General features: G+C 36.8%; 1 protein-coding gene across 3 annotated transcripts; it reads right to left on the bottom strand.

The window, feature by feature from the left end:
* Positions 1-5461: 5461 nt before the first annotated feature.
* On the bottom strand, positions 5462-13465 carry LOC117805088 (troponin I, slow skeletal muscle-like). 3 transcript variants are annotated; one of them, XM_034673674.1, is made up of 9 exons: positions 13443-13465; positions 9150-9195; positions 8190-8208; positions 8011-8049; positions 7536-7577; positions 7156-7287; positions 6963-7052; positions 6620-6802; positions 5682-5793 (listed from the first exon to the last, which is right to left on the bottom strand). In XM_034673674.1, the coding sequence occupies exons 4-9, from the start codon at positions 8026-8028 to the stop codon at positions 5692-5694; spliced, it is 567 nt and encodes a 188-aa protein (XP_034529565.1). In that variant the 5' UTR covers positions 8029-8049; positions 8190-8208; positions 9150-9195; positions 13443-13465; the 3' UTR covers positions 5682-5691. The 3 variants fall into 3 exon arrangements, with proteins under 3 accessions (XP_034529567.1, XP_034529565.1, XP_034529566.1); XM_034673675.1 differs by having other exon boundaries at positions 9150-9192; positions 13443-13461; XM_034673676.1 differs by lacking the exon at positions 13443-13465 and having other exon boundaries at positions 5462-5793; positions 9150-9392.
* Between the last annotated feature and the right edge of the window lie 4459 nt (positions 13466-17924).

The raw sequence follows: 17924 nt of genomic DNA, 5'->3' as shown, positions 1-17924 counted from the left end.
CTACTTAGTCATCATAAGCCCAGAGGTCACAGAAAGGCTGCCAGTTTGATGCCCAAAACCAACGGCGGAACATTAAAGTGGGGAAGAAAAAAAAATTTCTCTCTTTAGTGCTCAACAAACAGAACCTCAAACTGTTTTTTAAACTACAGAAACGAAAAAAAAGAAATTTCTGCAGTTCTTACTTTAGTCAACTGTTGTTTATGTGCAAATTAACATACAGCTTGATTATATTTGTTTGAATTTTGAAGCATGATGAGAGCAAAACCCTCTTTTCCTTCCTTGTTAATCACCTGATTAGCCTGTGGGTCTACATCTGTTTTTCATTCCTTTATTACCCAAATCGTATTAATACCATCCATTTGTCGACTTTCTGTTTCTATCCTGATTGCATTCTAATTCCATGATTTAGCATAGCAGTCCATACTATATGTTAAATTATTAACAGAGATCCAACACCAAGACAGAATAAGACTCAGTCTTATCTCATCTTAATCCACCATGAGCATTGCACCTTGCAGTATTTAGCTAGTTACAGCGGCATGGAAAAACTTCCTTTTAACAGGCAGAAACCTCTAGCAGGAACAGACCTATGTTGGACAGCCATCTGCCTCGACCGAGTTGGGTCAGAAATTCAGACTCCAGCTGATACGGACATGTCCAGCATGAGGAACCTGGTCTCATCACTATGCTCAGAGGAACCTATAGTCTCATCACTATCACTGCTCCCTTTATCTCTTGTTCTCCTCTATCCCTCTTTCCAGACCCAACTCGGTCGAGGCAGATGGCTGTCTGACATGAGTCTGGTTCTGCTCGAGGTTTCTGCCTGTTGAAGGAAGTTTTTTGGGAGGCGGACTTGTCCTACTGGTTAAGTTGCACTCCCATGTAGCGGGCAGCCCGGGTTCGAATCCAGCCTGTGGCTCCTTTCCCGCATGTCATTGCCCCACTCTCTCCCAGTTTCCTACACTATCCCCTCTCCTCTCCCTATATCAATAAAGGTGTAAAAGCCCCCACGTTTTTCCTTGCCACTGTAACTAGCTAATTACTGCAGGGTGCAATGCTCATGGTGGATAAGGTGGAGTAAGACTGGGTCTTACCCTGTCTTGGTGTTGGGTCTCTGGGTCTAGACCTCCTATGTTTGTAAAAGCGTCTTTAGATAACGTTTGTTGGGATTTGGCTCTATAGAAATAATGATTGATTGATTGATTGATTGATTGATTGAGTGAGTGATTGATTGATTGATTGATTGATTGATTGATTGATTGATTGATTGATTGATTGATACAAGAAAATGGAGATAAGGGAATTCAGAGAGGTATTGCAGATGGGATTCCTACCTAAACTAATAGGTTTAGGTAGGAAACCACTGTCGGTCGGAGCAAACCTGTAGTAGTGACAGAACACGGCTCACACGCTCCCTGTATTAATTGTGGGTCATTATCGAGGACATGTACTGTGACAGGCTTTAATAATGGAGGCATTATTTGCAAGTAAAATTAACAACAAATGTAGTAAATTGCAGGTTTCATTTTATATTTGTCTGAGAATGACTGAAACAAGATTGTTTTTATGAAACATTCAAAAAAACTAGTAAGTTAACGCGCTGGTTCTGTATATAACACACCTGTAGACAAATTCTTGCTCCACCTATGTGCTGAAGGACACTCAGACAGGACATATGATTGCTTTCCTAAACATTAGATGCAGAAATAATTGAGCTCTGGGTCATATGGAGGTCACTCTAATCACCAGGCTCCCACTTTCAAATATATTCCAATATTGTCAACCCCAAGTCCCCGAAGCAATAAATACCCTGCTTCTGCTGCATGTTGAAGATTAATGACATCAATCAAGCCTCCTCATCAAGCCACTCACATACACACAGTAAACAATGTAATCTGCGTCTGTGTTTTATTCGTAGCACAGCACTCATTTTTCTTTTCCTTTTGGTTATTCCATGAGTGAAATGAACTCTACTTGGAGCCAAAGCTGTAATTATTTAATGTAAGGCTCTACTGAAGATGCACATTTTTTTTTTAATTTTTAATATAAGAGTTGCAGAACAATACAAGACGAGTGAGAGACATTACAATACAATATATAATATACAAAACAATATGAAAGACAAGACAACAATTGAACACTAAGGAGACAAAACAGTGACTAAGAATGTGTGTGTGTGTGTGTGTGTGTGTGTGTGTGTGTGTGTGTGTGTGTGTGTGTGTGTGTGTGTGTGTGTGTGTGTGTGTGTGTGTGTGTGTGTGTGTGTGTGTGTGTGTGTGTGTGTGTGTGTGTGTGTGTGTGTGTTTCTGTGTTTCTGTGTTTCTGTGTTTCTGTATGTTTGTTGTAACAAATTGGGCAGTGGTTTGAAATTGACTGAATTTGAGAAAATAATGGAAATAATCTGAAGAAGGGATGAGCTAAATGAATAATTAACAGAAAAATCGACCATTAAATAAAAAATAAATAATGTATTAATAATAAAGTTGAATTAAAAAAATAGAATAATAGTAATATTATAGTAATAATAATAATAATCATAATAATATTAATAATAATAATAATAATCATAATAATAGTTATAATAATAAATAGTAAAAAAAAATATATCGGAAAATAGTGCAGTGGGCAAGTAAGAAATTGAGTAAGCACAAATAGATATAATACTACTACTACTACTACTACTACTACTACTACTACTACTACTACTACTTCTACTACTACTACTACTACTTCTACTACTACTACTACTACTACTAATAATAATAATAATAATAATACATTCAAGACAAATAAACAATAACTCTAATAATAATAATAATAAATACTAAAATAAAATATATTGTTATTATTATAGCAACAGCAATAAAAATGGAGAATTAATACTAATCTAGATAAAAAAATAAGTATAATGAAGATAATAACTGTAATAATAACAATAGTACCAACCATAACTACTATTATCATTATCACCACAACCTTTCACCCCAAGAAGATTTAAACATTAAGGCACATAATTGGAAGTTTGTTTGAGTGTAGGGAAGTCAGTTTGGACTTCACTTTAATTGAATGATTCTTTCCCACAAAAGCCTTACTCATAAAATCTAAGTTCATTCAACTGTTGCTGGTTTAAAGATAAGTCTGACCCAGTTCTTCAACATCTCCAAACTTTTTCTGCCAAAACAAAATATAAATCATAACTGTATATATAAACATAAAGAAAATTGTCTATTAAAGCTATTTCTATCAAAAAAAGGTGGTTCTACTCAGTTTCCATACCTGTAGTCATTCACCCTTTGAATATTCTCAGCTGTACTTCTCCTGTGTTCCTCTGATTGTTGACTGCCCCCCAGTGGCACTGACACTGAAGCACAATTTGGTTCCAAGGGCAGCAGTGACTGCGTTGGTCTGAGCTTTGGCACGTCCAGTCACACTTCCAAGTGTCTGGCACCTCGACAAGGTCCACTGAAGATTTCAGCGTCATGACCTTTCAGTCGTGCAAACAGTCAATATGTGGTGTTGACATGAGTGAATATGGCACATCTAGATCATTTGTTTTATGTGAAGGTCACTCATTGGTTTCTATATATAGATATAGTGTATGTGAGGAGACCTGGGTTGCTTTTATTATCAGAATGCACTGTCGACAAGAGGTGATAGATCACATGTTGAGCATGGTTAAACAAATACCATGCCCATGCATGCATACACAGATGTCTTGCCAAACTATGTTGGATAATTCACACTTGTCAGAAGTGTCTGACTTGTTTTAGGTTCAACATGTAATAAAGAGGGTATCAAAACAATATCTGTCTATACTACAAATTACCATTTTGACAGTGAAAGTAGTCACTTGTGTGTATAAAAAGAGGCTCACTGTTAGCCTAATCTACCTACACTAGGGGTGAAATAATCTTAACTCACCCTGAATCCAAAAGGCGTGCTTCTAAGATAAAATGCAAAGATGACCAGGTTAACATGTCTTACCACAGAAAACAACAAATCACACACAAAATCATTTTATATCTTAATTGTACTGTTTGTACATGTAAGCATGGTATGCAATATTCATATCTATGTTAAAATGAGTGTATAATCATATACAAGTCAGGGTCCTGGAGGCAGACACCCTCTCTACTTTTAAGAATAGGTTTCAAACTTTCCTTTTTGATAGAGCATATAGTTAGAGCTGGCTCAGGCTTAGATCAGCTCTTAGTTATGCTGCTATAGGCTTAGATTTCCAGGGGAACTGGCACACAGACAAACTGGGATCCTATCTCACCCCCCAATCAAAAACATCAAAAACAACAACACAAACACCTTCAGTTAACAAGATAGTCCAGTGGATAAGTTGTTGTTGATGATGTTGATGACTTGGCTTTTTCACTGTCCTGGTGGTCATTAGCTTAACTTTTCTACTACCTTTAGCCAACTTTGTGTTAGCATATTCAATAACTTGGTATGAAATCAAATGTTGGCTTCATGAATTGCATGTTTTTAATTTGCTTAGTGTGTAAAATAGCATAAATTAAGAAAGAAAGATGGAAATTGACATGTAATTACATTTGTTATTACAGAGAAGTTAAATTACCAAATTAAAGGTTCAATTGGACATGGGTAATGAATTCCAGACATTTCTTTAAATGTACACAGAATCCAACCCAACGCCATAAATCGCTATCCTACATACTTTGCGGTTATATATTCACCTCTTACATGCCTGAAAGATGTATGTCAGCTGTCTAAACGGCCCTTTCCATAAACAGCCAATAAACGCATACAATACACCAACTGACCTGTACTTCCAGGGATCTTGAAACTATTGTTGGTGTTACTTTCATACTTAAAATAACAAAGGCTTTGGTGATAGCAGCAGGCAACCCACTGACACACACAAAAGACGCACATGCATGTGTGCAATGTGTAGGATAACAATGCAGGCGGGTTGTGCTGTCCGGCTCAAGTTTTGCTTTCACGGGCTTGGAGTTACTGAGGACAACATCACGGCTAAAAATACTCAGCCCAGGTGCTCGAGGATCTAAGATTTGCCATCTGCTGGAAATTCTCCTGTGGTTCCTATCGTCATACTCTGAAAATATCTTATCAAGAAGTTTTACACTGTCAAACATACACTTTTGTTTTACCGGTTATTTTCTGCATGGTTAAAAGTCTAAGACAGTTTTGGCTGGTATTCAATTTGAAGACTGTTTTTAAACCCATTTGGTTCAACAACTCTAAATATGGTTTGTTAACTTCTATATTGGATATGTCCAAGATCTATTTAAAAATTATGAGGTTGAGTATAGGTACACCTGTTGTTCCCCCTCCCATCGTCCTTTTTTTAAATCCATCATGAGTTAAGCTGCTTTCCAGCCTCTAACATGCCGCACATAAACCAACGGCTGCCAGTGCAGTGAAACATGATAAAGTCAAATACAGATATGGAACATCAAAGACTCAACACTGCATATTCATATCCTCTTTAATAGTCTAAAGATGTTATAAGAAAACAAATAAAAAAACAATAGGTCTACTCATCCTACACTTTCCTTTAAGTGCTTTGAGTCATTGCACCTTCTAGTAAATAGAGATACAGCTGAAGGCTTTATGCTTTAGCCCTTTAATACTCCATATCTTTGTCCAGACATCTTTTTTTCTCTGCTTCTAGCTGACCAGCTTCATCATTCCAGTATCTCACTGTGCTCCGCCACCTGTATCAAACATCTTCTTGCGGCCCTCCATGCCTGACATGGCCTCCACATTTTTACGCCAGTCACCCACCTCAGAAGTGAGCACCTGCAGTTGAACAAAAAAATTAGTCATCAGAATCATGTCATATGTTTATGGCTCGGCGATAATTCAATAACGATAATTATTAGGATATAATTTTTCTCAATATAAATATAACAAATATTCGATAAAAATGTGATATACTTAAGCTTGTAATCATCCCACCACCCCCACCCCCAACCACTGGAAAGGGAGGGGGCTCTTATATGTCTTAAACGCTAGTTGCCATCCAGCATTAGACAGAAGAAGACGACATTGAACAGCCAATCATGTCGCAGGGTAAGAGGGAAGCGGGCTTCAAGACGTAATGAGCGGAATGTAAACACAGCTGAAACGAGCAACAGCTACACTGAAGGAAACGCAAAACCTACCAGCTTAAAGCAGAGTCGTTAGTCTGACACTGTGCTGACTTGGCGTTAGCTATTAACTTAATACACTATCAGGATGTGGGTAAATATATCTGATTATACAACTTTTCTCAACCTGAGAAAAAAAAGAATCTACAAACTAAAACTTCACAAAAATCTCATCTTACACAAAAGACCTGCTTCCTGTTAGCAATGCGAAAAGTTAAGGATTCAAAAAGCTTATCAGAAAACTAAATGCAGACACAAGCTAACAAACTGTCTGGTTTCTTCAACTTTTACACAGTAGCAAAAATCTGTCTTTAAATTGAAATAAAATCACGATTTGATTTTTATTGTGATAATTATCTGTATCAACTCATATGAAAAAAATTATCCTGATAACATCTTTTCAATATTGCCCAGCTCTACATATACTTTAGAAAAACTTCACAGTTTGGAAACTGGCAGGCTTTAATCTTTGTTACCTTGTCCGTTTTAACATCCTCCTTTTTCACAGACTTGAGGTTGGCTCGGAGATCCATGGAGCCCTTGTGTTTTGAGCCTAGGAGAGCCCTCATCATCTCATCTGCTGACACCCTCACCTTCCTCAGGGCAGGCTTTTTGAACTTTCCTCCAAGGTCCTGGACCTTCAGCTTCAGCTCATGGATCTGAAAGAGAAATAAGAAAAATATGTAGAATCAACAAACCAAAGTCCACTTTGTGTTTATTGATGAAATCAACTCAAACAGAAAGTTCCTCACAGGAGTTTTAAAGTAACTCACAAGGTTTAATCCCTTTTTCAAAACCATCAATCTGCACAAGACTTACATCTTTGTTGTGTTTGCCGACTTTCGACTCACAGTCGTATCTCTCCTCATCCACAACATCGATTTTAGCATGGAGCTGTTTGCATAGTTTCTGGGGGGGGAAGTGTAGTAATCATATTACTCAAAATATGCCCAAACATAGTGCACCATGGGAAAAGGCTGCTCTTCAGTGTTCAGTGTTCAGTGGCCCTTACTTGTAGCTCATCAAGAGGCAATCCAGACATCTGCAAAGCAGGCAACTTCTCTCCTAGATAGCGCACTTTCTCATCCTCCCTGTCCTGCCTCTCCTTCTCCAAATCCTCACATGCTCTCGTGAGTAGAAGCATCTGATTTGATAAAAAGGATACCACTTTGAACCACTCAAAAATATCCATCAGAATAAGTGTATACACCTTTAATTCACATCATATCACAAAAATGAATTTTGAATGGCTGACAAACAGATAGTTAAAAGTAGGGCTGGGCGATAATCGATAAAATTTGATATATTTAAACCTGTAATTACAGGTTACATTTTATCAGAGAGGGTTTCTGAGGAATATTAAAAAATAAAGGGATTTCATAAACTACTCACCTTGAGGGAGAGCTTTCGAGAAGCCGAAATCTTCGACTTCGGCTGTAGAAAAAGATGTTTGCTATTATTATTATTTCACAATAAAATACATCATTGAATTTTACTCATGGTTTGTCTAAAGTTACTAGAACTTTTACTGCAAATGTTTAACTGCAAAATAAGGGTGCATCAAACAATGTTAAATACAATTACCTTTTTTAACATTGCAATTTTTTTTGTCAGGGCTCTTATATTTAACTTATTCCATATATAGTCAAATTTGTACTGTGGGCCTGCAAGTGAGTCAGTCAACACTCACAGCAGCCACATGTAAAAAGATAATGCTTTATTATTAGGATGAAGTCAAGGGTAGAGCTCTCAGTACTGCTGATAACTCTGACAGATAACCACTGCCAGATCTCTGCCTTGTGTGCGTAAGGACAATGTGTCCTCTCCATGAATGAAGGATTAACACCGTGGAGAGTAGCAGGCTCACCTTATCCTTGAGATTCATCTCTCTGGGCGTGTTGAGCTCCTAGAACCCCACAAATGAAAAAAATTATAAGAATAGTTCATTTTAAACAGATTTGCTTGAGTATGAATATGAGTTCATTATACATATTTGAATATTGACAGAAGCTTTTAGGGATAGAGGATTAACATGAAATTTCTTACCTCACTTCAACGTTAATCACTGAGACACACAACATAAAAGAAACATAGTTAGTACAGTTAAGAGGTTGACAGTTCAATGAAACATAAACATATGGAAAAATGTCTCTGGAACTCTGAGAAAACTCCTCCGACTTTTACAGAATTCATGATTTAGGCAAAGTTCTATTGATGCAATGATTTAGATTCCATTTTAGATTAATTATTCCGATTAAAATATGGATCAAAATCCCTGAACCAAATTTGATTTGAAAAATGGAAAATCTATAAAATGAAATATTCACACTATTGCTTAAAGGTGCAACACAAATATTTAAATACAATTTTAATAAAAAAAAACTTTTTTTTAGCTAACTCTGATTTAAATTTTCAGAACATTCGGTACAAGACAAACTATTATTAATATTATTGATTTATCATATTTATATCTTGGGCATTTTGTATGGTCTTAACACAATCATAATTTTAAATTGCAGATTAATTTCTATTTATTTTTTAACTTTTCAAAAACATTAAAAACTAGACAAATTGTTATCATTATTATTGATTTTTATTTTTTAAGTAGTATTTTTTACTATATGACTATAATGTAATCAGACAGTCCTTAATATCTTTTGACAAAATAAGTCAAGGAAGGACTTGACAGGAACAATATTAACCACTCTACTCAGCATATTGTTATTTTTACACCGGCTGATACCCCAACACATTTGTTTAACATTTTCTTTATGTGACTAAAAATAAATGTCCCACTGTCTGAAATAACAGTTGTTCCATTATAATTTGTAAGTGAATGAATAGTTATATTTAAAAAGCTCTGGAATATTCCCTCATATTTAAATTTTATCAAACCACAACAAGAAACCAATAACTTTGCAAAACACACCATAGAAACCAAATTAATTATGGATAACTGAAAGATTTAGATAACTAAATTACACCATAAAACAGTGGCAGTTTTACCTCTGAGTGTTGGTCTGTGGAGTTGTAGAGGGTCAAACACTCTCTGCTGGAGACAATAGGCAGCTTTTTATGAGAGCAGTGTAGCGCATGGACAGCAGATATAACGTCGGTTCCCAAGAATGTGCTGGCATGGGACCCAACATGAGATATCACCACCCCCAACACTGAGACAACTCCAGGAAAGCAATAACATACCAGCGAGCATTACCTTAAAGGCATTGTACTGACATTGCCTCTTGTTGCTCTAAGACAGTCTTATTGTTGTCCCTTTACACAGTGGGAAGAAATATAAAATAATAAACTAATAAAAATGGTTCACACCTTTGTTTATGTCACGTTTAGTGAAAAAGGGGACGTTGAAGTAATTAAAATATGCCAAATTACCCCCCTGCCCAAAGGTGAAAGCAGCAGCTTGTTAGCTTAATAAGCATAAGGAGTGAAAACAGCTAGCCAGGCTACCCAGCATGTTTATCTGCTCATTCATACATAAAGTGTAAAAATGCTAATTTTTAGTTTTTAGGAGTTTACAACCAGACTATTCCCTGGCCAAAACCAGATGCTAGGAAGCTAACAACATATCAATCAATCAATCAATCAATCAATCAATCAATCAATCAATCAATCAATCAACCAACCAACCCATCCATCCACCCACCCACCCACCCACCCATCCATCCATCCATCCATCCATCCATCTATCCATCCATCAATCAATCAACTTTATTTGTATAGCGCCAAATCACAACAAACGTTAACATATTCAGGGATTTAGAATACCTAGAGGAATTGTTGTCAATTTTACACTTTGTATCTTTAAAAAAACATGTCTGAAAGAGTTAGGTTATGGTCTTTACAAATGCTTCTGTGTAATTTTTACTTTGGTTGGAGGTTAGCTGTTTCTCCTTTTTACAATGTGTGTTCCAATGTGTAGCTAAATTAGCCAATAGATTACATTAAACAAATGTTAAAAATGAATAGCAGCTAACAGAAAAGAAAATGACCCAAAATAATAGACAATAGTTAAACTGTAGCTAAGTAACAATGCATTACATGAGAACAATAGTTAACCCAAGCCCTCATGCATAGCAGAAGCACACTATCACATTCTAAGAATAGGCCAAGCCCCTAACCCGTTATAGGCTACATTCAACATTGGGGACACACATTTAGAAACACTATCAGTACTAAGATTAAATTTGAAAAATGTATAAACCAAGTTTATTCATTTTTTTTTACAGGTATTTCTTTGAAGTGTGAAGATTTAACACACATTTACAATCTGTATATAAGCCACATAGTGGTTGTTAGCTCATGTCAGTACTGCTCTGATTTATCCAGGGGGTAAATGTAGTGTAGAGTGACATTATCAAGGTTAGATAACAGGAATTAGCTCCCATGACATTTAATCTATTCTAATCACTGTTATTATGACAAAAATACTGGTTGGTGTGATTATGTAGAGCCCCAGAATAACAGGAGGTTGATCCTATTTTGCCACAATGGCTCCAAGTTCATCGGAAGATGAGTAGGTGGAAGAGCATGTTTGAATAGCTGCTACAGTGATGATATACAATTTGATCCAGACTAAAAATAGTCTGGGAGAGAAGAAAAGAGGAGGAGATGGATACAACAGCAAGGATCCCAGTCTCATCCATTTATTAAAGGGAAATATATGCAGAAAGCTTTAGTTTATGTATCATTCAGATGCCTATATCTTTTAAAAGACTTGTAACTGAGTCACTGTAAAAAGGGTTGCCTTTTTCCATTCTCCTCCTTCAGCTTCTCTTTGCCTCAAACTCTCAGGAGGTTTGACTTGAAATAAAATGTACTTAGGTCTAGAGTCTCAATAAGTATCCGACCAAAACTCTGTAACTGATTCAATCAATCTAGGAATGGTTAGCTAAATCCTTAGTTAACCATATGATAGTTAGCAGTTAGCAAAGACATGCAACCTTAGCTAAGATGGCCCTATTTGATCTCAAAGCTATAAATATAATGCTAAAAGATAGTTGTGTGTTAATAGCTAGTGCCAAACTATTACTGAACTGAACTCACTGACATCAATCTAAACAAAGGCTGCTCAAAATTGATTTAAAGCTGTCTGCACAAACTTCCCTCTTACTCAGGGCCGGCCCATGGCATAGGCAGTAAATGCAAAAGCTAGGGGCGCCGGCCGTCCATAAAGGGCGCCGCTTGCAGCCTAAATGAGTGAGGAACAAAATTTGAAGATAATAGGAAAAAGGATTTTGTTTATCTGATATGATTTGGGGTCAAATTGTGGAGTGATACCAGTATATATTTAAAATCGTGTGATTCACTTTTGTGAAAAAAAAAAGAAAAGGTTTGCAAAACAGTTTATAGGTTATAAGTGTTCATGATTTACTTTTTTTTTTTTAATTTTCTTTACACTTTGGAAACTGTTAGCTTAATTAAACAGAAAATGTAGGCTAGGCTTTAATAAGCATTTTGCTTCTGCCTTTTCAGTCATCACTTAATACATGAATGTTGCTTTGTTGAAAGTGTCTGCACTGGGAAAATGATTGTGTTGTATAATGACTGGATACATTCCACTACTATTACATTATGTATTTTGAAATGGTATTTTTTTTCCTGCTAAATATCAGTGTTTATTGTCCTTTTAGAGGTCATTTTTATTTTAGAAGAAAGAAAACCTGTAAAAACATTAAGCTGGCTGTCAGCTGTCTTTAATTGTATATGTGATGTGATTTTTGGAGTTGGTTACAATACAAGGGGCACCATTCGGAATCTTGCCTGGGCCACCAAGTCGTTTAGGGTTGGCTCTGCTCTTACGGATGACATTTGAAAGCAATTTGCAATGCTAATGCTGAGTGTAAATAGCCAGGTAGCTGACTGTAGGAAGTAGTCATAATAAGTTTGCATTATAACTGTGTAGTGTTCATAATAAACATCAAACAATAAGCCGGATTTGAAACTGTCTTTATTATAACATGTCTAGTATTTTATGCAAATGGTCCTTTTAGCTTAAAGGTTTAGCTGTTGATTTTACCATTAACCGTTGCTCTTGTGGGATAATTTCAAATCAGTCTGTGGATCCTGTGACTTTTTATATAAGGCATCATCACCCATTACTTTGGTTTATGGAAAAATACCCTAAAAAATGACATTTTACACAGAGTTACTCTGAGTTTAGAGCTAATAAGCAAGTTTTAACGAGCTAACATGTTGAATTCATCTAGTACACATGAAAAACATACCAACTTAACATAAGCCTGATCTTTCACCTCAGCCAACATGGTTATCCTGTTACATAGATGTTTTTGCATTAGCGTTTGCTGTCAACAATGTTTAGGCCTGACTTCATCAAGAGTTCAGAGCACGTGTGCTAATCTTGGTCTGAGCTCTGACACTTCTTGCTAATCACTTAACCCCCAAGCATCAAGTTTCACTTCTTTCCACTGGCTTATATTGGAATAAAGCTGGCACAAATGGTAAGATGTTTTTAGTAAAGCAGGCATTAGTTTCAAGGACATCTTAAGAGTCACATGAGCAGTGAAGAGTTTAAGCCAAAACTTAGCTCTCATTGAGTTGTGAGGGCTTCTCAGAGATTAGACGCAGGGTGAAGATGAATCAGATTTGTCAGCAGCAGTAGGAGAATGATAAAACTTTGCTCAGCAATTTACAGTGACAGACAACATTTTGTCCATCATATAGCTCCAGTTTTCTTCTTAATATCCATAAGGCCACTGATCCTTACCAGTTTATCAAAACACACCTTATCCCCTTTACTACCAATATTAAATGGAGTCTTTCACAATGCTATGAGACACTACAAAAGTTACATATTTTATGTCATATAGCGGTCCATTTTCCCAGTACAGCGCAGCACTGCATTTGAGGAGGCAATGCTAGCTAGAAAAAAATTGTAGTTTGCCAGTATTTAGCCGGTATTTGACTTGCTCACGGTTTAGCTGCCAGTCATAGTTTTAATCACATTGACATCCTATTCCATTATCAACCTCTCCCAACAATGCCCACACACATTTGAAACCAGCACTCACAGCCAGAAACACAAACCTTAAACCTTTAAACAAGAAACAAGCTAGCTAGCACGTCAACTTTAGCACTTGTACTAAATATGCTAACTGATTTAACATTACTCAACGTTTTAAAGCAATACAAAAAAGGGACATTAACCTATATACCTAAAAAAAAATCACAGTATGAAACCAGCACTGACTCATATTTTTATATTTGTAAAAATTCAAAAATTGCATACAACATTTGACATTTTCACTACAGTAGTAATGTCACCTCAATGTCATCCAGCCTGCTGGTGCTACTCTGTGATGTGACCTGGTGTTGTGTATAACATGTATCCTTAATATTATCATCCATAAACCACTGTCACTACTTTTATTTTCGCTTTAGGCCGAAATTATCAAAATTGAAATAAAAAAATAATGATAATAACAAATATTTTTGTTGACACACAATGAGTCTGGAAGATATTAACACTGTCTTAAATAACTGAGAAAATATTGAACTTCTCTTGATATTCAAATTTTTGTAGATGAACCAGTATTTTACCTGCATAATATTTTTATGTAAGGTAATTTATTTCTTCCATGTTTCATGTTAATGACTAAATAAGGCAAATAAGATATATGGAAAACTGAACATAAGGGGCGCCGTTGGCCTAACAGTTTAGGTGCACACCCCATTAACAGAGGCTATAGTCCTCGTCACAGTTGTCACTGGCTAAACTCCTGGTCATGGCAATTTGTTGCATGTCTTCCCCCTCTCTCTGCTCCCCACACTTCCTGTCTCTCTTCAGCTGTCCTATCCAAAAAAGCACAAATGAATGGATGAAAAAAAATTGAGGACAGTTTTCTTGACTGTGATTTTTTCTGTTTTGTTCCACCAGTGGAGCACAGCAAAGTTTTTTAATTTCATTATACCCACTGCTAGTCTATGATAAGTTATATCAAATTAAATCAAGTTGGAACAAAGTTGTTTCTGTATTTCTCTGGTTTCCAGATATAAAGGGTCACACTGTCAAACACCATTTGATGTTGTTTGATATAATAGAGTGAGAACAGGAGCTAAAGTGACACTACCTCTGTGAGCAATGACAGGCAATGAAAGTAGGAAGACGCGAGGGACAACAAATGTTCCGTCATCATTTTTTCAGTGATCCTCAGCAGGTGGGAGTGCTATTTCTGATGCAACCAAACTCCACTCTGTCTCCACACAAACACACATACACACACAAAGAGAAAAACACAGGGAGGCCTTGGTATTGGGGAAGTGCTTGTAATGCACTTTCTACTGTTGCAGCTTTCATAAATAGATAGGTGACAGCTCAATGTGTCACCCTGCAGTTCTCCTTATGTGGTCGTAAATTTGAACAATTGAACTCATTTTGAATCTCTGGAACGAAAAGAAATGAAGAAAGATGTTAGATAAATTAAGATGCATTATTTGTTTAGACAGGTTGCTGAAGCCTGATAGCCTGATCCTGGCCTGCTATTGAAAGGTTATTTGTTTGTCAGTTGTCCACACATAATCCATCTGAGCCGGCTGTCGTCATGACCCAGCAGGCTAAGCCATGAGGTGACTGGATGTTGACTTTGTAGTTTTTGTTATCAATTTCCTGTTCCTGTTTAATACAGGAATTATTTTAAAGTACCCACTGTACTATACAATTAAAGAAACTACAAGCTGTATGGTTGAAAAAAATTGTGCTTGCTGTTTGTGTCTGTTTACTCTATATCAGTGAAATTATAATACTATGTTTTTTAAAGCTCCTATGAGAATTTTTTGTTTTGTCTTGATTTTGGCACCTGCTGTGGATTAAGCAGTACTATACTCTAAACATAAGAAGTAGTGTTTTCTGTCAAAAACAAAATTGCTACTGCTTTTTATTGTGAATCTTTGCAGTGAAAATTTTAAATAAACTATACAGTGATTACAGACAAAAACAGAGAAACTCTATAGTAATGTTCAACTTCTATGTTCATGGTGTTAATGGCTTTTGTAGGTCATAAAAAAAGACAACCATATTAACTTTTATTTGTTTCATAACCACCTAAAAACTCCTAAACACACCACTCTAGTACAGGTCATTTCAAATGTTAGTTATGGTAGTTTATACATTATGCAGACAATACTGTCATTTCTCTCTCATCTTAAATCTGAATATAGAACTTTTACTTCTGAATAATTTCACATATTTTGGGATTGAAATAGTAGAAACAGGAAAACATAGGTAATAATGTTTGCCTTTACTTTTAGTAGTTTTTATATGCAGGGCTTAACTAGTAACAGAGCATTTTTATTTGTGGTATTTTTTCAAGAATGCATTGAAATACTTCCACCCACTTTTGTATTTATATAGTGGACACGAAAAAGCAGCCTTTACTTTTGATACTTTTCTCCTTTTATACGGATGAAACTGTCTTGTTTCTTTCAATTTAAGTTTGAATGCAGGATTTGAACATGTTAGTGAGTGCTTTTCATTCTGAAAGTAAAAGCACTACAGAGGATCAAAAGTGATAAAAGAATCATTTCACAAGCACTGTAATTGATTTAAGAACAACCCTACTGCATGTGTTTGAAAGTTGTAAAGTATTCAGAATTCGTCATTAAGTCACTGAAATACAAAACTTTATTTAAAAAAGGGTTTAATTGGCCTTATGTTTGACTGACATGTAAAAGGAGAACGTATACCGTTCACATGGTGAGTTGTCTCTAAGAAATGTAGCCTCCAAATATAACAAAATAGAGGGTCAACATCAAGTTACAAGGTTTTTACACCACATACCCCTGTCTGTCTTCTCTGACTTTCTAGATCTTGACTGACACTGTGTATGTTTGGGCACATGGAACTGAGAGCAGCTGATACATGACTACAGCCAAGTGGCTCCCATGGCATCCCTCTGCTTACTGCTCTAACCTTGACGCTGCCCTCAAATTTTCCCAACAGGGTGCAGAGTGTGCATTGAGCAGCCAACATTTCTCAGCTGGCTGTGGTCCTGTCAGCTTTATATCCTGACAAAAGAGTTGGGGGAATTGTGAGATAGGGGGAGTTTTATTTATTAAATACAGTGTTTGGGGGCATGTTTTGTAGTTGTTTAAAGCAGACTTTCGTGTATAAATTAAGTCTCTTTTGTAGCATGTCTGATTTATGTGTTTTTAACTGTTTGACAACCAACATTAAAAACAATATCTGCTGTTGCTACAAGCTTTAGTTTTCTGTTTTATAATGTTTACCTCACTGTTTTATAGTGACATGTATTTCTCTTTTTTGGTATATACCATATGTTATATATTCAACCAGGTATTAGAATTTATTGTAGCTCCACTCTTTGTTAATGTGGGGGAAACAAGTTTTATGATACCAGCAAGTCAATGAAAGTAGCCATTGGTTGGAAGCATAGAGCATTCCCACATGGCAGGTGTTGGGGGGGCATGTTCCACACAATTTGCCCTCATAAAAACACTGGGACCTTTTGTAGCCACAGATAATCAATCAATCAATCAATCAATCAATCAATCAATCAATCAATCAATCAATCAATCTTTATTTGTATAGCGCCAAATCACAACAAACGTTATCTCAAGACGCTTTTACAAACATAGGAAGTCTAGACCACTCTATGTCAATGAGCCTTGCACATTGCAGTATTTAGCTAGTTACAGTGGCGAGCAAAAACTTCCTTTTAACAGGCAGAAACCTTAAGCAGAACCGACTCATGTTAGACAGCCATCATGCCTCGACCGAGTTGGGTCTGGAAAGACAGATAGAGGGGAGTAAGAGAGAGAGGTGATAGTGATGAGACGAGTTGTAGAAGCTGTTGCCGCTGGAGTCCAGCACGTCCGTATCAGCTGGAGTCCAGAACGTCCACAGCAGGAGGACGTCTACGGCAGCTGAGAGGAATCTACGAGACAATGGAGCTCAGGAGCTCCAGAAAGGTCTATGGTTAGTTACTTTAATGGGACACGCAGACTTAAAGTAAGTGATGAAGGGGTTGGGGGGAAGGGGGTGAGCTAGGATCCCAGTGTGTCAGTGCACCAGTTCCCCCGGCAGTCTAGGCCTATAGCAGCATAACAAAAGCTGGTCAAAGCCTGAGCCAGCTCTAACTATAAGCTTTATCAAAAAGGAAAGTTTTAAGCCTACTCTTAAAAGTAGAGAGGGTGTCTGTCTCCCGGACCCTGACTGGTAGATGATTCCAAAGGAGAGGGGCCTGATAACTAAAGGTTCTACCTCCCATACTACTTTTAGAGATTTTAGGTACAACTAGCAAGCCAGCATGTTGGGAGCGTAGAGTTCTAGAGGGGTAATAGGGCACTATGAGCTCTTTAAGATACGAGGGTGCCTGATTTTTAAAGGCTAAAATGCCCTCTCTACCTACACACTGTTTGTTTTATGGGAAATGAAACAAGGAAATAACAACTGAACACTGGGCATAATTAGCTCGACAGTTTGTCCACAAGAGATAACCAGAGCTTTATCTGCTTTGAAAGCCAATGGTGTGCACGGTAATCTAACATTAATACACACTTATTCCAAAAACAGGAAAATAATGTCTATAATGTATCTGGATTAATATACAGCATTAAGGTTATATAGTTGGGGAATGGGGTTGTTGAAACCAGCCGCAGAACAGTCTCCATCACCTTACAGCTGTGTACTTTGAGTGCAGATAAAGTCCAGCAGGGGGCGGCAGGACCTCACACCACAGATGTCAGCGGGATATCAAGGCCTGGGGTAGACAAGCGAGCAGTATTAAG

The sequence above is a fragment of the Notolabrus celidotus genome, chromosome 21 (genome assembly GCF_009762535.1).
Source record: "Notolabrus celidotus isolate fNotCel1 chromosome 21, fNotCel1.pri, whole genome shotgun sequence".
Classification (NCBI taxonomy): Eukaryota; Metazoa; Chordata; class Actinopteri; order Labriformes; family Labridae; genus Notolabrus; species Notolabrus celidotus.
The sequence above is the reverse complement of the archived record's forward strand: the minus strand, read 5'-3'. Positions and strand labels throughout refer to the sequence as shown.

Coding starts and splice junctions, on each gene's coding strand:
- LOC117805088 (XM_034673674.1), bottom strand. Junction 7,288..7,535: donor CTCGAAAGCTCTCCCTCAAG/GTGAGTAGTTTA, acceptor TTATCAAATCAG/ATGCTTCTACTCACGAGAGC. Junction 6,803..6,962: donor TCGGCAAACACAACAAAGAT/GTAAGTCTTGTG, acceptor TTTCTCTTTCAG/ATCCATGAGCTGAAGCTGAA.